Source organism: Phyllobates terribilis, unplaced genomic scaffold (genome assembly GCF_046119375.1).
Source record: "Phyllobates terribilis strain yellow unplaced genomic scaffold, ASM4611937v1 Scaffold_9__5_contigs__length_417890890, whole genome shotgun sequence".
NCBI classification, from domain to species: Eukaryota; Metazoa; Chordata; class Amphibia; order Anura; family Dendrobatidae; genus Phyllobates; species Phyllobates terribilis.
The window spans coordinates 73,059,624-73,083,177 of record NW_027362769.1 but is presented as its reverse complement, the minus strand read 5'-3'; the positions used below and the strand labels follow the sequence as shown (position 1 = coordinate 73,083,177).

Genomic DNA, 23,554 nt, shown 5'->3' with positions numbered 1-23,554 from the left:
TTTTTTAGCTCATCATTGTGGGTGTAGTTTAGGATTTCCAGATATTTTTGCCTAGTTCATCATTTAGACCCTAATATGAGAGGCTAAGACTGTACATAAATGCAAAAGTGAACAACTATTGATAAAAACATCTAAAAATACAGTACAAGGAATTCATATAAGGTCAAGAACCAGACAAAGGGAAAAATGTGCAGGATATTAGAGGCCCCAATGGCACAATGCAGATGGGCATGCATGAAGAAATGGTGAGTAAATGAATGAAGTATAAATTAAAAGAAGGTGCAATAGTCAAAGGTGAATGATACCAGTAAAAATAATAATGTACAATTTTATATACAGTGGTGCCACATTTGACTATTGCACTTTCTTTTTATTTATACATACTCATCATTCTTTCATGCATGCCCATCTGCATTGTGCCATTCCTTGGGCCTGTCCTGCCAATTTTTCCTTTAGTCTGGTTCTTAACCTTGTATGGATTCCTTATACTGCATTTTGTATATGTTTTCTTTATTTTTTATATGTTTTTATCTATTTTTCAATAAAATTATTCCCTTATGGTCTTAGTCATGCTTCCCATGTTAGAGTCTTTATGATATCAGCTATAATTATACCGGTATCCTAAGGGTATGTGCAGACGGTCAGGAGCCGCCAGCGGCCACAACACTGCGGAATAGCAGCACAGCTTCGGCTTATTATGCAATTGAGCGGCGCCATTTTATTTTTTATTTTTTTTCCTGCAGACTTTTCTCATAGATGTTAATTCATGGGGAAAGTCCACATGTGGACCCGCAAGAGAAATTGACATGCTGCGGTCTGGAAAGACACGCCGCATGTCATTTTCCGCGGGTGCACAGAGACACATAGTGAACATGGGATTTCTAGAAATCCATCTACTATGCTGTAACACCTGGCCACTGCGGATTTGATGCTGCATAAACACGCAGTGTCAAACCCGCAGCGGCTCCTCACCGTGTGCACATTCCCTAATTCATCATTTGCTAGATTTTACAAAGTCACAAAATTTGGTCCAAATATACTCATGCATCACCCCACTCCACTCCACTCCCACCCCACTCCGCCCCTGCAGTGATTTTATGTATGCCAGATAGTTTTGTGCAAATTTTTTCCCATAAAAAATTAATGACAAAGAAATAAAGACCATTTTTTGACTTTGCGCAAAACTGATACACCTCATTCGTCATTTTGAAGAATTTGGTGCAAAAAAAAAATGTCATTTCATACCACAAGACAAAAAAAGGAAAAGTTACAATTGATGAATCGGGGCTATAGTTTATAGACGGGCAGAGAATCAGTGAGGAAAAGTGACAATTGAATATTGGAGCTATAGTTTATAGACGGCCTGAGAATCCGTGAATGGGTGTTCCCGAATATCAGCCTGTGTAAAAATGCAACTGAATGCCATATGGCTACAAAACTATATGAGACATTTCTGTAAAACTTCTCTTGGTGCCACGTCTACAATCTACAAAAAGCATTGAACACAAATTCTATTTTATTGTGCATATTTAATAAGAAATAGCAGAGATGTTGCCGGCATAAAATGCCTTTACAACATGGATATATGGTGTCGAGGACACAATAATATCACAGAACATTCGCAATGATTTTTATAGAAACACTTTGCAGTTTATATAACAATATGAGGCTGTAATTTATATGTTCATCCAGTCCAATTATAGAATAGTCACTTTTTTTAATGCTGGATTAAAAAGGCCAGAATATGTTAGTGCTATATAAATAACGAGTTATTAACAATAATGACGATAATAGTGTCTCATTAAAATAAATCTTATAGTTTATTAATATGCATGGCTCAGCTATTCCAGTGATATAATATACTGTAGGCTCTGTGATTGATCATAGACTACACAACCTTGTCTGTGGCTAACCATCCAGCAATGAAAGAGTGCCGCATTAATTAGCTCAAACCAGGATTCTATTACCTCATGGCAAATGACAGGATCAAGCGTACAAATGCATCCGTGCTACAACGGCGCATACCAAGTAACTTCATTAAAACAGAGGAGCATGCCATGAATGCAGAATTACTTTGGTAATGATGGGGCACTTAAAATAAAGTATTAGCCCATAAAACAATGTTAGCACCTCGGGAGATGGCTGCGAGGCTAGTTTTTTAGAGCCAGATGCTGCACGTTTAAACCAGGTCAGCTCCTGATGTTTCGTGATTACAGGTTTTTATATACTGTTTAATTGCCACTTCAGCGGAACGCCACAGTTTCAATAGGAGCTCTCGAAGAGCAGCGTCGAAATTGCTTTGTGGGTGAAATAAGAAATGATGAAAATGGAAAATGAAATTGCCTGACAAAAAGCAGGTTAATCTGTCAGATGATATAAAAATATCAAGATTTTAATAGCAATATCATCTAAACCAATCAGAATTTTCCATTCGTGCTTTGGTTTAAAAAGATCCAGTTGGCTCAGACAGGAAGAGGATTCTAGCAGGAAGACTTTTATAGATTTACAAAGTTCAAAAAAGCATCACGTTCAAGGAGGAAAAAAAACTCTGCATATTCTTACCTTTAGTGCAATGAGAGAAAAAAAAGGGATTGCACTCGGACCAATGTTATTATGAAGCAGTGTAGATCTGCGTACCTGAACCATTTCGCCCATATTGTTTTGTTCCCTGTCACCGGAATTAAACTCAATTCCAGCTGCAGGGAACAAAACAATATGGGCGAGATGGCTCCGGTAAGCAGGAGCCGGAACGATGTGTGCCGGCGCATGTGCAGTTAGGTTTTGGGCTCTGAAGGCAGCAGAGCTGAGCAAAGTGCGCCTGCACGAGCCGCCAATGTCCCTGCACAGACTCGAGATTTTGTTCGGCTATGTGGTTGATGCAAGACACATTATCCATGTCAATCACAGCAGGAGGACAGCATTTAGCAGGGGGGAGGAGGAACTTGTGCGCTGCAAATGACGCCCATTGGACTTGACTGTCCAGATTTGCATACCTCGCTGAAGCACTTCAAAAGTTTTTGTTGGGCGATATACAGAGGAGTCAGGACATAATATACAACTTTCTGGAATGTAGCAAAGGCACCGAAGAAGGTAGTCGTATTGGTACATGAAAAAACTGGTGACAGGTTCCCTTTAAGAATGGAAGAGAAAGTTCTGCATGCAGAACTTTTTTCCATTCTAAAAAATGGCCACTAAATTGATAATAAAATTAACAACTTAATAAATTAAATTATAATTAAATGATAACTGATGCAACAGATCAATTAATCCATTTGTCTGTTCCTAAAATGGAATGTCCGCATAGGCATTTGATCAGAGCCCTAAATATATTTTTTTAAGAATGTTTGGTGATTTTCATATTTTAATTTCCCACGTCATCTTATATGTTTAAAAATATCCAAAAACATTGTAGTTTTCGCTCTGATCACTGAGCCGCATAATGGTTTGACATTTTGTGTGCTGTTAAGATCACTTTCCAGTAGTCATATTATCATCACAGGTAGGATGACAATGACAGATAACACCTAAATTTAGATAAAACAAGATCACACTGTTCAGCTCAGCACACCTCCTCCCCCTTCCTGAACAATGACCTCTATATAGATCACAAAACACGTTCAAAAATATATTTTAAAGAAATGTGGTGAAAAAAAATTCTGAAATTTGTAAAAAACAAATTTCCTTGTGACGCCATTTTTCTGGGAGCCGTAACATTTTCAAATTTCCAGCAATGGATGGAACTATGTGAGGGCGTGTTTTGGTGCACAGAGCCAATGTTTTTAATGATATAATTTTGGGGTTGATACTATGTTTTGATTTCCTCTTATTACATTTTTTGTGGCCAAAAAAACCTGCAATTCTGGATTTTGATTTTTTTTTCTCGTTGCGCCGTTTACCATTCGAATTAATTTAGTTTGGATTTTGATAGAACAGACTTTTACAAATGCAGCGATTCCAAATTTGTGTATTTCTTTATTTTTTTTAAAAATATTTCTTAATTTTAATGGGGGAAAAGGAGGTTTATTTGAAGTTTTATATTTTTTTTTCATTTTTTAAAACTTTTTTTTAATCTTTTTACTGTATTTGTTAGTCCCAGTAGGGCACTTGAACCTGTGTTCATCTGATTGCTTCTGTTATACAAAGCAATACCATAGTATTGCTATGCTTAGCAAAAATCATGGTCTCCTATGAACGCCAGCGACGGGCTGGCTTTCACAGGAGTATCCTCATAACAAGTGCAGGGGTCGTCAGCAGACCCATGGCACATAGAACAGCACTCCCCCCTGCCGGCGTGCTGTAAATGCCAACAGCATTTGACAGGGTAACAGCCACAAACGGAGCTCTGATCCACCTGCAGCTGTTACAGGCAGATGATGGCTGATTATTACAGCCATCATCTGCCGCCAAAGATGTGGGCTTGGCTTGCAAGTCCAAAATAAAGGCAGAGAGTCGGCATTTGATGTACCATGTACATCATATGTCATGAAGGGGTTAAAGCGAAGTGTTGTCATTGTATTTAGATGGTACATGAAGTTTTTAAATATTGCATTTGTACAACAGCAACTGATAAATGATCCTTGAATTACATTTCTTCACAAAACATTCACATAATAAGTCCAAACTGTCTGGAAAACCACTGGAGGATACATAAAATACAAGCTGAGATACAATGGAAGCCCAGTGTATAAACCCCATTGTAATATGTCCTAAAATCTATTCAAAAAATGTAGAGATTGAATTTTCTCATTTTTAAACTGCTCTTTTTTTGGCTTTGGTGGATTTTGATCGATAAATTGTTACAAAAAAAAAAAAGATCCCTTGAATTTCATATCCTGTAGATATTGGAGGAATGTTAATATTTGTAGAATAAAGGAAAATAAAGGACAGGGCTGTTCTTACAGAGTAATTGTGGAGTTTCTGAAGCCTCCTGTTTTACTACTGTCAAGATGCTGTATTGACAGGTTCAGAATGATTAAAAAATAATGTATAAGAAATCTCTGTTTTTTTTCTTGATGTGACAACCAGTAGCTTCAAAGTATGACTGCGGTGCCATGGTTCTTGTTTCATGCTGAAATCTTCCTCCCTTGCATTTTAATATGGGCATGGAGATCATTGAAATTCTTGTCCACGTCCAATTTTTCCTATTCAATTCCAGTGTGTAAATATTGTGTTAATGTAATCTGTCTTCACAGGGTTGTAAATGTAAGCTATTTGTTATTGTTTTTAGTGACGCCTTCAATGTCCTTCAGGGCACATCACCCTTGGCCTTGCCTTTGGACCCTTGATGCTCGATGCAACCATAATACGTTTGTGTAATTGATTAATGCAGTACACTTTGGTGAATAATAGTTTGCTTCTGTTTTCTGTACTATCTCTTCAATTTTGTTGCAATTGTTGTAAATTTTAAACATTTCCAAAGTGTCATTACTACTAGTGTCAAATCTTCTCGCAATGCAAATATAAAGGGGCAAAAATGGAAAAAGGTAACTCCTTCTAGACTAGCTGACAATTTTTGGTCCCCTCTACTGGTACTGTTACTTCTGGTTGATCTGCATATACCCTCCTCTCCATGGGCCTCTTAGCCATGCCATGACCTTACTCTATCATGTACCTATTAGTGATGAGCGAGCATATTCTGTTAACCCTTTCGGCGAGCAAGCTCGGGTGCTTGCCGAGTATCGTCAGCGTGCTCGGGTGTTATGTTTTAGTCACTCCATGCTCATGATTTGCGACTATTTGACAGCTTTAATACATGTGAGGAATGCCTAAGAAACAGGCATTCCTCACATGTATTAAAGCTGTCAAACAGTCGCAAATCATGAGCACTGAGTGACTAAAATACAACACCCGAGCACGCTGAAGATACTCGGAAAACAGCCGAGCATGCTCGTAAATCTCGAGTAACGAACATGCTCGCTCATCACTAGTACCTATGCAATGGAGTAAAATTAAGCTTGTGGGCCACAATGAAAAATCTTCAACAAGCCCTCCAACTATCGGATCTTTAATAAAGTTCCTCTTCTCAAATGGTACAAAAGGAATTTTTAGGCAACCTAGTCTCCAGAGCACGAATGTGACTGTAATCCCTGCACCCACTATGGCTTTGCCCCAACCAACATATCCTACTGTAAAGTATAAAAGATGAGGAAAGGCCTGAGAATATGTCCCCAGGTGGCCAGACATTTTTTTTAAAGAAGCACTCCTCCCACCAAAGTTCGTATCCTCTTAATATATTGCAATCATCATATTATATAGCACTGAGTACTTACAATTGCTCATTTTGCCTTTCTACCCAATAAAATTCTTCTCTTTTGCTCTGCTTTATGTAGAAACAGAAAGTCTCTTTTCCCTGCAGAAATTATTCCCCTCTTCATCTTCTGACCCAACTGCTCCTCTTCCCTCCTGCCAGAGACTTTTGCAGTGATGACTCATTCATGGAAAAGAGACCTCCTGTTTCTTCATAGAGCTTAGAAGGATTCAGCTAGTCAGTTTTTAATCATGTGATGTCATAGACCTAATGGAAAAGAGAGAAATTAACTGCATAGAAATGTTCTTCTGATCTTCTGCCGCTCTCCTGGCAGCTGCCTTCCTGGTTGCGTTGTTGGAAGGTACTCCTCCTTTAGCGACTGCTCTGGCCTATAGCATTGTTGTGCTGCTGACCTGATCTGTAAAATCCCTGATCCATAGTAGCTTATGGGAATAAAGGGGTAAGTGGGTAGCACTGTAGAACTGCTCCTGGGCTGTTCCGTATGCCCAATCGCCATTATTTGGAAGTTGATGGAGCTAGAGAGAGGAAGTCATTATTCGGAAATCTCGACCAACCTCACTAAAAATGAACTGAAATGTATTTCTTGTTCAAATTCCTCGTAGTTTTCCAATATCTTACATTTTTTATTTTATTTTTTTTACAGCTTGTTATTGAGGGGTTTTCCTGCTGCCTTGGAGAAGTGGTCGGTCCCCTTGTCAACGAGCTGTACACAATAAAATAGAAAAGGGGAGACATTGGGAAAATGGAAGAGAATTTAAACAAGAAGATAATTGCAGAAATGTCTCAATGACTGCCATGACATGACATGACCAATTGAAAAGATTGGAATATCCCTTTAACTGCCTCATTTACTTAAAGCGACCAATCCCTGACCATTTCACAACTACAGTTTGTTGCGGAAAGTCTACGTACCTGCTTGACCCAAGGCTTGACGTTCTTGTTTATCCTAAACTCTCTAGTTTGCGCTTCATTCAGCCCTAGACACTTCCCAATGTAGCGGTCAGAGAACCCAATTTGCTTGGCACGACGTAAAGTCTCTTCTGGTAAAGATTCACTAAAGTAAAAGATAAATCAAATCTTTAGACTAAATTACATGAGATCAACCACAATTCACCCCACAATGTCCTTAACACTCTCTAGATTATGAAGGATTATTTATAGATACTGAAGTATATTTGATATTATTACATTGAATTTGATATCTTATATATAAGGGGTATTTTTACTGTTTTATAAAGCGAGACAGCTTTTATTCATATATTTCAAGCATGCTTGATGTTTGCTTAAGATTTCATCCTGCTCTTCTTTGAAAGTTCCTGCACTCCTCACATGCCGTGTTCAATAATACATGATAAAAGGCGGATGAATAAAATTCCTCTTAATGAGTACGTTTTCACCTGTCAGAAGGAGCAGAGGGAACGGAAGGAGGCACTGGACGAATGCTTGACGCATCCCAATCACCCAGACACAATTCAGTGTCCCTCACGCCTCCTTGTCCTTTTCATTGCCGGGATTTGTGACATGGCTAATCATCCAAAAAGGGTACACAGGCCATGGCACAATGTACGCCTGGCGACATCCAACTGTGACTTTTTTTCAGCTTTAAACAAACACTGAAGACATTTTATGCCCAGCCTTAAATGCTAAGAAACGTATCAATTATACATCTTATGCAGATACTTCTCTGCATGGTACGAGAAACAATCTTTGATATTGCAGAACGTGTGTAGACTGGGTTTACAGTACACAATTATGGCTCATGTAAACGGCTGTCTTATCAATGGGAAACTTTAGATCAGAGATCATCCTCATATAACAAAGGTCCTGATTTGATCAATATTATTAATTGTTCATTTTTCAAAGAAGAAAGTCTTTGTGAAGAATACGTCTATATAAGTAGGTGTGAAAAATGGCTGGGATAGATCGACAAAAACTCAAAGTTTAATTCTTCAACATAATATCCTGGAGTTTTATATTTTTGAAGCTCCAATAGAAATGTATGATGAAAGACACACATTTGTTCACTTAAAAATTCCCACGAAATAAGGTGGAACCCCATTTTCAGGTGGGTTCCAGAGGAGTGACTGACCGGCATCTATATGACACTTGTAGCATATCCTAAAGGACATGCCATAAATGCCATAAATGTCTGAGATGGAAATATCTCTCAAAATCGACAAAGGATTCATATTTTGAGGCTCATGTTTTTTTCTTGAAAATCGATGAATATTTTGGAAATAATATTCTAAGTATGTTTTTCATTTAAAAAGGTTTGGACAGTCCTTGATGGTTAGAAGGTAGCTTCAATTGTAGCCTAACCACGGGGGGTCCTTCTTATAGTACACCTGGCAATCAGCTGTAATCTGATAGGGAAAAAGCCAGCAACCTTTAACTTCCCTGCAACACCACTGCAGAGTAGAATTAAAGGAATTGTCCTGCCTCAGTGTACAAGTCTGAAGTCACTCTATGTGACTGCAGACTTGTGAATCCTCACATCACACATATGTGATTTGCATATATGCGGTCACATTCTGACTACTTACTATATACTTGTACTTACTATATGCTGGCAAGTCTGTATGCATGCAGGGGGGTCCGCACGCATATAGACTTGCCAGCATATAGGAAGAACCACCAGTCTTTGCCACTGTGCTGTTTCCTTAATACCTTTGAACTCTGTCCATGTGCACTATGCACTTTATTTAGATCAGCGTTTTTACTACTCCACTGCTTTGATAGGAAAGAATTACTATGGTTAGGGAGCTGACCTGCACCTGTGGGCTTTTCTTGGCCATTTCTTGCACTATGCACTTTATTTCTGCCCTCCCCGGGGTACATAGGTTGGCTTAGACCCTTTACTATGTGTTTTTATCGAAGTCTTTTCTTTTAGACTTTAAATACTTTCAATTTTGACAGAAGGTTAAAGCTGTACTGAGAATATGTATGTGATAAGTGGGTGTTCAAGGTCTGTTGACAACTGGAGCCATAGCTCTTTAAATTGTGCTTTTTGTGAAGTCTATATGTGGATGGGTTAAATGGTTCCCTGCGTTTTATTAATTATCATATGTTTTCAATTCTATTATTAAATATTCGATTTTTTATGCTTACTTTCATTCCTCTTCTTTGTTTCTGAACTATGTATTGAGATTCAGAACTGTGTTGATTGATACAATCGCATACTTGCAGTCACAAGACCGCCCGCTCCCGGAGCCAACACTCCAGAATCCTCACAGCACACAGCGAGCACGATGTGAGGATTCACAAGTCTGCAGTCACATAGAGTAAATGCAGACTTGTACCCTAAGGCCAGAAACCCCTTTAAGCTTTAAATATTTGACATTAAAATCAAAGGTTTGTCAATGTAACTTAAGGCATGAGCGTCCAGAATCCTCCATGGCAAGAAAAATAAATTCTTTGAAGTCACTCTATGCACTGGTAAATAGATGAGGAGCCTGAACAAGGGATACCCAGGTATTAACTCAAAGCTGTCTATATTAATTCAGTATTGTTACACAGAGCCTTTAGAAGCTGCTTTCAACTGCTTCTCAGCAAAGATCCTTATTGTGTTTACAAACACTAAGTTGGAGAGTGAAATAGGGGAAACCCCCTGTCTGAGTAATCAAAAAACAAGAATTCAGAGTACAGATCTTGGCTGAGCAGCAGATAAAAGCTGCTTTTGAAGAAGCATGAACGGGGCATGTGAAAAAACATGGAGTTTAGGAGAGAAGGAAGCAAAATAAGGTAATGAAGTAAATTATAAATATTCATAAATTTGCATTGCCTAAAGGATAAATAAAGAACAAAAAAAGTTTAGTTACTCTTTAAAACAATCAGTTTATAAAGCTAAAGATCAACCTACTCATCTAAAGGGAGCGTTATATCCATACAGAAGTATATGTCGGTCAGCTGTATCTGCATTTTCTTTTTCTATTCTCTCCATTAACCCTCAAGAAAAGTGCAGCGCCAGCATCTTCCCAAGTATTGTATGTAACTGAACATTGACTTTATTAAATCTAAGTTCTAGACTCTTACTGTCTACTGTTGAATAAAGATTTTGATCCCAATTAGTAGAAATCAAGAGACATATTAAAGGTTATTTTTTTCAAATTCCAAAACTGATCATATACATAAAATACATTTCGTCCAAACAATTGTTTGCAGGCACAGATAATCAAGCATGTTGAATTTCTCTTTCCTATCAATCCTCATGGGGAGCACCTACTTACATAAGACTGTCAAGAGGACTACTCACACTAACAAAGCAATTTTACTCTCAGACTCGCTGTTTTGTGAATTATTTCTTGCAAACTATAGAGATTTTAAGCTATTAAATATCATTATATGTGACACCAGAACTCATTTCTTGATCATGTTTCTTTCTTGGTCTTGTATTGCCTCAACAACTGAAATTTCTTACTTATCTACACATTTTTAGGCTTAGCAACTTCTGAGGCCTTCAAGCATACTCTGATTTTAAACTCCAAGGTTTATTGATGGCCTTTATGAATAGTATAATAAAACAGCTAAGTGAGAAAGGACACTGATATTATGTTTTAAATATTCTTTTTACTGTAAATAATCTGTTGACAATTCTACTGTACAGAAGAATATATGGGAGAGAAATTCTTAAATAATTGTAGTCAACCATGTAATTGATTACCATATACACAATAAAGTCCGACTCTTTATTTCACTCTTCAAATACATATTTTTCATTTGTTTAGTTATCTGAGTCTGTACTGCCCCCTTGTGGTCTAAGGAAAACTGAAGCGACCAGTCAAGATAGAACTCATGATCATTGCAAAAGCAACAAGAGAAGCTCAACAAGACCTCGTAAACTGAGAAAGGTCAAAGTGAGTCGGCAAACCGCTAAGAATATTATACAGCCAGGCGTCCAGATTTACTGCTATCTATTCCTCTGCTTTTATATGGACACTAAAAGACACCCTCAGATTTATGAACAAATTATCATCACCTTAAATGGAGGAAGAAGAGAAAAATGCAGAGCTAGAAGGACATAAAGAGAGAACAATGTACAAGCTGCTGTATTGGATTTCTGACTTTATATAATAAAAGACAATGCACTACACAGAAAGTGGTTATGGGTATCATCCTGTATCCGAAATTGCAATGTTCTCGTCACTCCAATCTTACACTGCAGTGAAGTTTGAGTATAGTGCCCAACCACAATGTATCAAGATCCGTAACTTGGGGACTATCAAAAAAACTGTATAATTTGCAATTTCTTAATTTACTGGGAAACTATTCTGTATTACAGGGCTGCAGTTTGGTATCTTTTCTTTTTGTTTTTCACAGAACTAGACTTTGTATTCAAATTGGTACCAAGTTGCTTCAATCTACATTGTGGTTGTAATCCTAACTAAAGAAATAGTTAAATTATTGTGTTAGGATCCCCATATGATTCGCAACGACAGGCAGACCATCTGATATATATGGAGGCCTCCCAACTGTCTCCCAAAAGATGAGGCCAGGGGCGAGACAGATCAAGAACTTTGAATTGAGACGTCTAATCCTGCTCTCACCATTGGCTTAATCTCTTTTCCCCATACAAGCGCATGCATGCTCAGCTGAGCCGAGTGTGCACGTGTAGGAAGGAACGGAAAGAGACGGCTGTCAGCCACAAAAGCTTTCTGTTGACAGCTACAATATTTAATATGTATGTCAACTATTAGCTACTACTTGTTTTTTTTCCCTAAGAAAGGTGCCGGTCCAGTGCCGAAACACGTTGGGACACTAAAAAATATTTTGGAACACAAAAGACTTCTCATTTACTGTAGAGCAGTACTTAACCAAGACTTAACCAAGACTGCTGAGACTTAACCAAATATATACCCTTTAATTGTTGAAAAACTATATGTGTATTGGGACATTATAGTAACATAGTAACATAGGTTGAATAAAGACCTAGGTCCATCTATTTTATCATTCCTCCCCCAATTGTACTCCCTACACTAACACTACACTAACTTATTAACTAACTGGGATTAGCCTCACCAATGTATTACTATTACCATTTTTATTATTGCTGCTCTTTTACAATTAAAAATGAACACGTTTATAATTTTTTAATTAGTTTTATATTTTGTATTACTCTTGTGATTCTAATAAAGTTATTATTAAAATCCCTATGCCTAAATCTGTTGATCCAGAAGAAGGCAAAAACCCCATTGCACCTTGTTGTCTGGATTAACAATCTGTTATCTCAATAACAAGCACTTTGCATGGAGGGTGCCATTGTTTCACACATGGTGCAAGAACAGTTACAAAATGGGCACAGGTTCAGTAACATGCCCCAAAACGGACTACGACCGTTCATCCTGTTTATCTCCCCAGGTCTTTGGCGGGTGCTTCACAGTGGTCCAAATAGGAATCTTGTTCAGTAGGTAAGGTAGGAGTGTACTATCTTGGGGTTGGGTACCACCTTGATGCACCACAGAAGTCCAAGGCACACCAGGAAATTTTCATGGCTTTATTGTGAATAAATAATGCACATAACAACAACAGTTTGGCACGCAGGCCAATCTCAAGCAGTATATTCTCTACAGCTTGAGAAAGATTGACGTGCCAAAACTTTGTGTTCCATAATAAATCATTTAAAAAATATAAAAAATGCTGTACTTCGGACCTTTCGTGCATATTCTGCGAAATCAACACGACACTGCATCAAAGTAAAATAGGAATTCATGAGATGATGTCTCACTTTGATTGGTTTGTATTCCCATTTCGGTTGCCCTAGTCATTGGCACATGGTAACGTACAGCTATATGAGCAGAATGCTTTATATGTTACATAGATGTTAACAATAACTAGAAATTGCCTGTAGAAAAATTGTAATCACTCGCTGTAAAAACATGACTTTATTGGACTTGAGTATGTGTTATTTAACGTGTTGTTTAGATCTGATTTTTGGAAAGTAGACGCTAGATTTGTCTATAGCACAATAACTTTCAAAGCTTTTTATGTTCATGCATTGAAATGTAATAAATTGGTACTCACAATGCTGGGCGTTCAACAACTTCCGCCGCTCGGTGGCTGTGCTGCCTACTTATCTGGTTTTATCTTACTGGCCAGTATTAATCTTCCAGACTGCCAAGCACTGATGAGGTTAAGTGAATTATTTGTGCTTTTGCAGTAAATCAGTGGAGGCGGTTTTGTCTACTACCACCAGTTCTAAAGACCCTGCCACCTGTTCCTGCATCTGCTTACTGTACCCAGCACATGAAAAACGGATTTTAACAGCATTAGGATGTTGGAGGGCTGCCGTCCATCTATTATATTCTAGCCTTGCCTTTAGTGACATAGTCTAGTCCTCTATCATCTGTTTCCAGCATGATGTATATGAACATATGCATTTTTATGCAATATCTTACTTGGCTTCACATTAAGCTAATTAATTATCACTAACTTATATAGAATTGTCTCTACACATTTGGCTTTATTTATGGTTGTCTGTCACTAAATTATAACACTTTGATTGTAATGAACCAAATACCTGAAAATTAACTTGTTCCTTTATTTATTCTTGACTTTGAGGCAAGATTAAAGGGAACCTGTCACGTGAACAAGCGCTATGGGATTAATCTGCTGGTTAATAGCATTCTGGACCTTCCTGGCGCCAGCACCTAGACCCCCGCTGACAGGAGGAAATGAACTTTATTCCTCTCGGGTTTCAGTCATGGGGACGGCGCTGGCACAGTTTCAATCACCGCTCAATGTACAGAGAGTGGCGGCTGTAACCGCGCCACCGGCACTGACTGACAGTCGGCCCTTATACTGAGCTGCTGTCTATCAGTGCTGTGGGAGCGGTTACAGCTGCTGCTCTCTATACTCAGAGCAATGACTGAACCGCTGCTGCCCCTATGACTGAAACCCGAACGTTAGCAGGAGGAATAAAGTTAATTTCCTCCAGGCAGCGGGGGTCTAAGTGCCAGCGCTGGGCAGGTTCAGAACACTATTAACCTGAAGATTAACCCCATATGTCTAGGTTAATAGCATTTTTACATGTGACAGGTTCCCTTTAAAGGGATTGTCCAATTAAAACAAGTAGGATAGGTATTAACTTGTTGTTCGGTGGGGGTCCGACCACTAGGATCCAAACCAACTGGTAGAAGAAGTAACTTTTATCCACATTACAATAGAACATCAGTGCTCATGCTCAACTTGTCAATCCATTTATTCCCAAAGTGGCTACCGTGCTCGGCTTTTTCTGACAGCTCAGTAGAGAATGAATGGAGTGGTGATCAAGAGCCAAGCTGTCTTTTAATGGAGATAAAAGTTCCTCATCGGGGATAAAAAATCTGCTGATTGGTGCATGTCACAGCAGTTGGACACCCAACCAATCAGCAAGTTATCTCTTATCCCATGGAGAGGCGATAACTTTCTTTAAACAGACAACCCCTTTAACACTATGGAGTGGCAAGAATCTCTGTAGGAAATGAGCTCCTGGCAGATTCTCTTTTCTGCCATCATTTTATATTTTTCCCATGGTGCACTATAAACCCATTATGGACAGCTAAAGAGGAACAGGGTGGGCATGTGGCCTTGCTGCTTACTGGTTCAATGAGAAACTGGAAGAACTGTTAGCAGTGGCATATTTATTGAGGGCGCAGGAGTTGCAGCTGCATCTGGGCCTTGGAGCTGTATCTCAAAAGGTCCCTTCAACATGTAAGATAAACCCAAAATTATTAAGGGCATGATAGTTGGGGCACTGTTAAAGATCTTTCATTGACCACTCACAAATCACGGTCAGCATTGAATTTTTTCCAAAGTGAAAGTATGCCCAGCTATTCTTCTGTCCTGTGGTATTATCGAAAGCACTTTGTGGGATACTGATCATTCATGTAATACTTGGTAGTAAACATTAGCAACCATGATTGAAACCATGAATTATTGCTTAGCACTTGCACCCATTTGAGCTTAATAAACATCACTTTTTTATATAGACTGGGAGGATAGACAGAAAATAGTATTTTACTTCCATTAATATGCATGAGCCATGTTAATGTTATATTTTTCAACCTTATTCTTTCTGAAAACCATATGGTAAATGTTGAGAAAACACAAATAGGGACATTCTCTTATACATAACTTATAATATTTCCCCTTTTGTGATAACTATGCTGTTACAAACTGCATTGTTTTTACCTCTTGCTGCTTTTCAAGGTCTTCTCCATGTTCAGAATACCTTGCATCTTGTACAAGAACCACTTGTCAATGGCCGTAAGTTTGTAGATTTCATCTATAGGAATTCCTGATTCCAGTGCCTAGTAGAAATCATATGTCAGTGTTTCAATAACCCATGTTCATATAAATGTCCTACCATCCTACTATCTCTTGTTATTAGCACATAGCTCCCTCAGTTATGTCCCTCTCTAATTACCTTGGCCATGCTGTACATACGGGTGCTGGTGGGCTCTGCCATCTCTTTTCTTAGGTTGACATCTGCTGGCCATGCTTTGTTCATTGGAAGATTTGAGGTGAAGCCATCTACCGATGGATGACACATTCGTAGTGCCTTTTGGAAACTTTCTTCAAATGTGCGACCAATAGCCATGACCTAAAAAGAGACAACATGAGATGTGAAGATGATATACGAGAGAGAAAGTCAATGGATGTTTTTATTACTTAAACGGACACAACATATTTGGTCTTGGATAATTTAACCATGAATGATGTTGGTTTACTAATAATTTTATCCCTTTTAGAATTTGACAGATAGAAGTATAGATCATGTATTTGAGAATATATGGATATATAATAGTAATCATATTACATATAGTTGACTAACCTCTCCTACACTCTTCATAGAGCTGCCAATCAATCCTGAGGCACCATGAAACCGATCCAAATCAAAGCGGGGAATCTTAGTCACCATGTAATCCAGACTGGGCTCAAAGCAAGCTGTGGTTTTTCCAGAGACAACATTCCTAATTTCTGGCAGGGGTATACCCAATGCAATTTTGGCAGCAATGAAGGCCAGTGGGTACCTATACAGATAAGGCTTTCAGCATCCTCATAATTTGAGAGATAATTGTCCTACTTATGTTTATATTTATTGATTTTAGAAAAAATCTTACCCGGTGGCTTTAGAAGCTAAAGCAGAACTACGGGAAAGTCGGGCATTGACTTCAATGATGACATACTCCAGTGAAGTTGGATGTAAAGCAAACTGGATATTGCATTCACCAACAATGCCCAAGTGGCGCACAACTTTGATAGAAACGGCCCTCAACATCTGACACTCTTCATTGGAAAGAGTCTGACAAGGAGCAACAACAATTGAGTCCCCTGTTTGACAAAAAAAATAAAAGTATGTGAGTGATATATGATTTATCAAAGTCTGACACTTCCTGAAACTTGCAGGAACATTATTCATGTTGCACGATTTGAATATCGATGAGAGAATGGAACTAAACTTCAGAAGCAACGAGGACACCATGTACACGGAGTCCATCAGCTCACCCTACATAGCAGGGACGGACATATCACTGGTGAAATTTGTGCAGCTGCACAGGGGCGGATGGGCAACAAGACCCAAATCCACCTCCAAAGCAGGAGGAATTGTGCATTATGATAAGCTATTGGACTGTAAAGGGCCTATGTACGGTTCTTGCACAGGGGCCCTCTTCTATCTGTGTCCACCACTGCTAGATAGCTATTGTTAATCACCGCACAGATAAAGGGCCCCTGCTTGGCTTAAAGTGCAATCATTCCAAATGAAGATCTCATGCTGATAAGGATTAAAACTTGTTGACTATATTTATTTTGACTATCTTGAAATACCAGGTACATTAAAACATGGCATCAAGACATAAACCAATGCATTTCGGAAGTGACGCTGTCTTTAGTCTGTCCATACACCATGACTAAGGACAACATTGTGCCCGAAATGCATCGATTTATGCTTTTTTGTCATGTTTTAATGTACCTGGAATTCTAAAACTGTCAAAATAAATATAGTGAACAAATTTTAATCCAAGTGAGCTGGAAATTTTTGGTTGTCATGAATAAGGAGGCTTGGCAATATGCTGTAATATAGGCAATTCAGTACGTAATGCCTCCTACACTGATTATTTACTCAGAAGTGCAGCTAAATTCTCTCTTGCTCAAAACAAAATGGACTGCCAGATCAGTCAGAGATTAGATTACAGTTGCCTATTGAAGTCTATGAAAAAGAGAAGAGGTGGGAAGAGGAAGGAGCCGCTGAGTAGGAACCTGCCACTCAGCTATATTCAAGTGATTAGGGCTGCGCTTCCATTGGATCCCGCTGATCAGAAAGTGATGATATATCCCAGCAATGTGCACTCACCACCACTTTCTGTAATGAGATTATCCCTTCAAGTCATATCAAAAATATATTTGTATATCAATAAGCCACTTTTCCAATATCATAAAACAAAGCCGTTACCTGTGTGGACTCCCATAGCATCCACATTTTCCATGTTGCAGACGGTGACGCAATTATCTCCTGCGTCTCTCACCACCTCATACTCAATCTCTTTCCAACCCACAACTGAACGTTCTACCAAAATTTGATTGGTCATCGCCAAAGCCTTGAAAGGAAAAATAAATAGTAATATGTAAGGATACAATAAATTATAATGCTAAAAAAAACTTAATCAAATATGTACAATTATCTTTTTGCCCATCTAACAGACCTTTATAGCTAAAAAAAAAAATCTGCAAAAATGATTATCAATGTCCCAAAATAAATCAATCTATTTGTTCTTGACTTAAAATGCCCTGCGCTCTTAGCATCAATCATATTTGCTATGATGTTCAGCTAACTCATCTGAATGGAAGGAACATCATCTGACTGATAATCACAATAAATTCTATTTTTTGTGTTGCTAAACTTCTCTTTAGAATTCTTTTCAACTTTTTTTTCAGAATGTTTTATTGTGTCATCCAAAAAAATGCTTTATCCTATTCTATTCCGTTCTTTTCTTTCCGCTATGCTTCGTCATTGAGTATCTGCACTCTGCACCAATGCATTGGTCCATTAAGTCAGTACACACAGTACTCAGGATATTCTGTAGCTTTCAGAGAATTTAATGGAACACTTTCCAGTTAATTTCATCTACCGTGAAGAGCCCACTCTCTTACCTTTGTTCCCAAGTCTGTGAGTGTTTCCTTATCAGGACAAAGACCTGACCCTAGACCACCCAAAGCATAGGCAGATCGAATCATGACAGGATAGCCAATTTTATCAGCTGCTTCCAGGGCATCTTTCAACTAAAAGCACAAATGTATTTTTTGTTATTTTTTCTTTTACATTGCTAACATTTAGCAAATGCATAGAATAAAAAGAATGATGCAATATGGCTATGTAAATCCTATATAATCACCATATGTCTCCATATGAATATTTCTCCTATTTTTACTGTTCGGTAGCTGCTGTTACAGTCTATTCCTCTTTGTATTTTCAGGGAGTAATCGGGAATTGATTGGCCAGGAAATACGGCTCTCCGGTAAGACACCATGCATCTAGACTGCCAGCTCAATAAGGCAGCCTGTTTCTCTACATTACTGAAGGCAGACAGACATCTGTTTTCCATGGGGGTCAATGATATCTTGGAAAGCAGATTTTCTTGGCTGATTGATTGGCTCTGTCCCAAAATATAACCTATAAATATGGCTGGTGATGCATAAATACGAGAGTGTGTAGCCTAATCAGATTTGTCAACCATCTGTAAATTCAATCAAAAGAAGTACATTTTTATTTTTAGCGTCTGTAAAATAAAAATAATATTTATTTTTGACATTTGGAAGAATTTATACAAAATATTAAACCATAATGATCATTTTAGTGGTAAAACGTGTTGATGTGAGTATCCTTACAAAAAGACATTCATCATTTATATCACAATCTACATGATTAATCATGTTTTTCCAATTTGTCAGTAACCAATGTTGACTTTCAACAATGATGATTTTTGGAAAAAATTGTCCAGAAAAAAAAGGAAAAAATTAGTTGGGTAACCCTGATTCTAAAGCATAATTTAATTTTAAGTTAACCACCAAAACAATATGTCTAAAAATAAAACTGAGCTTTAGGTGAGTACAAATAAGAAATAATATTCAATCTGTATTTTTTTTTTAAATGAGAGATAATGAAGATATTGCAGATTTTATCGATGTGCTAATTAAATACACTGCTCCAAATGTCATACATTCCTTCAAACAGCCATAGAGATAAGTGATAAAAGGAAGTTCTAGAGGGAGTTTAATGTAGAACGCTTTATATAGCTAGTAGTAAAGGGAATTTGTCAGCAAGATCACCCCCTCCAAACTGCACTTATGAGCATCCAGGTCTTTGAAATGTAAATATATGGACAACTTTATATTTTTTATCTGTTGCTGCAATCTTGAGTAATTAGCATTTTTATTTATATACAACTTAGGTATTAAGTGCTCTAGGTGTGACAGAGCACTTAACAATCTTCTGTGGCCCCAGGTTGTTTCCTCCTCTAGCACCAGCCTCTTTAACTTGATTGATAGCTCACTGTTTGTGTGACCTCAGGCAAATAAATTAGACAATGAACTATCAATCAAGCTAAAAAGTCTGGTGCTAGTTGGTGAAACAACCTCTGGAGGCAGTGGTTTGTTAAAGGGGTTGTCCAGTCTCAATCGATAAGTCTGCAGAACAGAATTTGGAAACTATTTAGATATTTTCTTTTACTTTTGTTCAACTTGGTTATACTCCCTAAAAAACTAAAATAATCTTACCGATTCAACGGCAAAACTTGGGGCGATGGGTTCTTTAATCTCATTGAGTTTGTCAGAGAAAAGCTGCCTGTCTTCTGTAAACATGATGGATTCCACCGAAGTCCCCAATACTTTAACGCCATACTCCTTAAGCACGCCACGTTTGAAGAGTTCCACGCCTGGTATAAAAGCAAAATAGTATAAGATTTGTGTTCAGTTATGTTCTTCTGGGTTGTAGTTGTGTGTGAAAATAATGTAAGTACAGTAAAAATATACCTGAGTTATTAAATACTAACTTATAAATCAAGTACAATTGCCTTCTATATTTGTAAAGTGGTCCCTGGCTATGCACCAGGGAAAACCATTCCATGGCCATCATGTGTTGTATGTGTTGCACTATCATGACTCATGACTCATTGCGATATAAGAAATCACAGTTTGGCAGTTTTTTTTTTTTTTTTTAAATGTGGAAAACAAGCTACTGTGTTCCGCATCTAAAATGGTAAATCCATGTCCTTGAGTAATGGGAGCTCCAGAATTCCTGCTGATTCGAAGATAAACCAAGTGAAATCTTTAAAGATCCAGCACTTCATTAAAATTAATTCCTTTTATTAGAACAAATTAAAATAGGTACGCGTTAACTTAAGAGCGTATTTCGAGTGTTACGGCTCTTAATCATAGGGGTTTTTTTTGCACTCGTGTTGCCTTGATGGGCATGATGTGAATAAGATTTTTTTTTTTTAAAGAGCAAAAAACTTCTAGTAAATGCGGGACAAATAACTGTAAAATTCTGAAAAAAAAGTTAAGACATGCGTAACTAATTACGAAAAATAAAAAATTGACAATTGCAGCGGAGTTAGTAGAATTTTTTTTTTTGCTTAGGTAACCAAGTAACATGCCTCAGAAATTTAAAGCAGAAGCGGCATGAATGATCCATAGTAAATCTATAGATCGATCGATAGATGTAGATATGGATATATATATATATATATATATACTGTATATATAAATACATACTGTACATACATATATATATCCATATACAGTGAAGGAAATAATTATTTGATCCCTTGCTGTTTTTGTAAGTTTGCCGACTGACAAAGACATGAACAGTCTATAATTTTAAGGCTAGGTTAATTTTAACATTGAGAGATAGAATATCCAAAAAAATATCAAGAAAATCACATTGTATAAATTAGATAAATTTATTTGCATTTTGCATTGAGAAATAAGTATTTGATCCCCTACAAACCATTATGAGTTCTGGCTCCTACAGACCAGTTAGACGCTCCTAATCAACTTGTTACCTGCATTAAAGACAGCTGTCTTACATAGTCAACTGTACAGTCATGGCCAAAAGTTTTGAGAATGACACCAAAATTATATTTTCACATGATCTGCTGGCCTCTGGTTTTTATTAGTGTTTGTCTGATGTTTATATCACATACAGAAATATAATTGCAATCATATTATGAGTACCAATAGGTTATATTGACAGTTAGAATGAGTTAATGCAGCAAGTCAATATTTGCAGTGTTGCCCCTTCTTCTTCAAGACCTCTGTAATTCTCCCTGGCATGCTCTCAATCAACTTTTGGACCAAATCCTGACTGATAGCAGTCCATTCTTGCATAATCAATGCTTGCATTTTGCCAGAATTTGTTGGTTTTTGTCTGTCCACCCATCTCTTGATGATTGACCACAAGTTCTCAATGGGATTAAGATCTGGGGAGTTTCCAGGCCATGGACCCAAAATCTCTATGCTTTGTTCCTTGAGCCATTTTGTTATCACCTTTGCTTTATGGCAAGGTGCTCCGTCATGCTGGAAAAGGCATTTTTGGGCGCCAAACTGCTCTGGGACGGTAGGGAGAAGTTGCTCTTGGAGGAAATTCTGGTACCATTCTTTATTCATGGCTGTGATTTTAAGCAAGACTGTGAGTGAGCCGATTCCCTTGGCTGAGAAGCAACCCCACACATGAATGGTTTCAGGATGCTTTACAGTTGGCATGAGACAAGACTTGTGGTAGCGCTCACCTCTTCTTCTCCGAATAAGCTGTTTTCCAGATGTCCTAAACAATCGAAAAGGGGATTCATCAGAGAAAATGACTTTGCCCCAGTCCTCAGCAGTCCACTCCCTGTACCTTTTGCAGAATATCAGTCGGTCCCTGATGCTTTTTCTGGAGAGAAGTGGCTTCTTTGCTGCCCTCCTTGAAACCAGCCCTTGCTCAAAGAGTCTCCGCCTCACAGTGCGTGCAGAAGCACTCACACCAGCCTGCTGCCATTCCTGAGCAAGCTTGGCACTGCTGGTAGTCCGATCCCGCAGCTGAAACAGTTTTAAGATACGGTCCTGGCGCTTGGGCGCCCTGGAGCCTTTTTGACAACAATGGAAGCTCTCTCCTTGAAGTTCTTGATGATGCGATAGATTGTTGACTGAGGTGCAATCTTTGTAGCTGTGATACTCTTCCCTGTTAGGCCATTTTTGTGCAGTGCAATGATGGCTGCACGTGTTTCTTTAGAGATAACCATGGTTAACTGAAGAGAAACAATGATACCAAGAACAAGCCTCCTTTTAAAGTGTCCAGTGATGTCATTCTTAATCATGACTGATTGATCGCCAGCCCTGTCCTCATCAACACCCACACCTGTGTTAATGGATCAATCACTAAAACGATGTTAGCTGCTCCTTTTAAGGCAGGACTGCAATGATGTTGAAATGTGTTTTGGGGGTTAAAGTTCATTTTCTGGGCAAATATTGACTTTGCAAGTACAGTAATTGCTGTTAAGCTGATCACTCATTGACATTCAGGAGTATATGCAAATTGCCATTACAAAAAATGAAGCAGTAAACTTTGGAAAAATTACTATTTGTCTCATTCTCAATACTTTTGGCCATGACTGTATAAAAGACCCCAGTCCACAGACTCAATTAATCAGTCAGACTCTCACCTCTACAACATGGGCAAGACCAAAGAGCTTTCTGTGGATGTCAGGGACAAGATCATACACCTGCACAAAGCTGGAATGGGCTACAAAACCATAAGTAAGACTCTGGGTGAGAAGGAGACAACTGTTGGTGCAATAGTAAGAAAATGGAAGAAATACAAAATGACTGTCAATCGATCTGGGGCACCATGCAAAATCTCACCTCGTGGGGTATCCTTGATCATGAGGAAGGTGAGTGATCAGCCTTAAACTACATGGGGGGAACTTGTTAATGACCTCCAGACAGCTGGGACCACAGTCACCAAGAAAACCATTGGTAACACATTACGCCATAAAGGTTTAAAATCCTGCAGTGCCCGCAAGGTCCCCCTGCTCAAGAAGGCACATGTGCCGGCCCGTCTGAAGTTTGCCAATGAACACCTGGATAATTCAGTGAGTTATTGGGAGAAGGTGCTGTGGTCAGATGAGACAAAAATATACCTCTTTGGCATTAATTCAACTCACAGTGTTTGGAGGAAGAGAAATGCTGCCTATGACCCAAAGAACACTGTCCCCACTGTCAAGCATGGAGGTGGAAACATTATGTTTTGGGAGTGGTTCTCTGCTAAGGGCACAG

At 38.3% G+C, this 23,554-nt stretch overlaps 1 protein-coding gene across 1 annotated transcript in view; it reads right to left on the bottom strand.

The window, feature by feature from the left end:
• CPS1 (carbamoyl-phosphate synthase 1) overlaps positions 1-23,554 on the bottom strand; it is a 98,908-nt gene that overhangs the window by 46,211 nt on the left and 29,143 nt on the right. Inside the window, exons 15-22 of the mRNA XM_073646611.1 lie at positions 20,018-20,175; positions 18,395-18,523; positions 17,697-17,841; positions 16,366-16,576; positions 16,077-16,275; positions 15,669-15,845; positions 15,434-15,552; positions 7,181-7,322 (exon numbers count right to left, since the gene is read on the bottom strand). Of these exons, the coding sequence (XP_073502712.1) occupies positions 7,181-7,322; positions 15,434-15,552; positions 15,669-15,845; positions 16,077-16,275; positions 16,366-16,576; positions 17,697-17,841; positions 18,395-18,523; positions 20,018-20,175 (1,280 nt within the window). The remainder of the gene's footprint in view (positions 1-7,180; positions 7,323-15,433; positions 15,553-15,668; positions 15,846-16,076; positions 16,276-16,365; positions 16,577-17,696; positions 17,842-18,394; positions 18,524-20,017; positions 20,176-23,554) is intronic.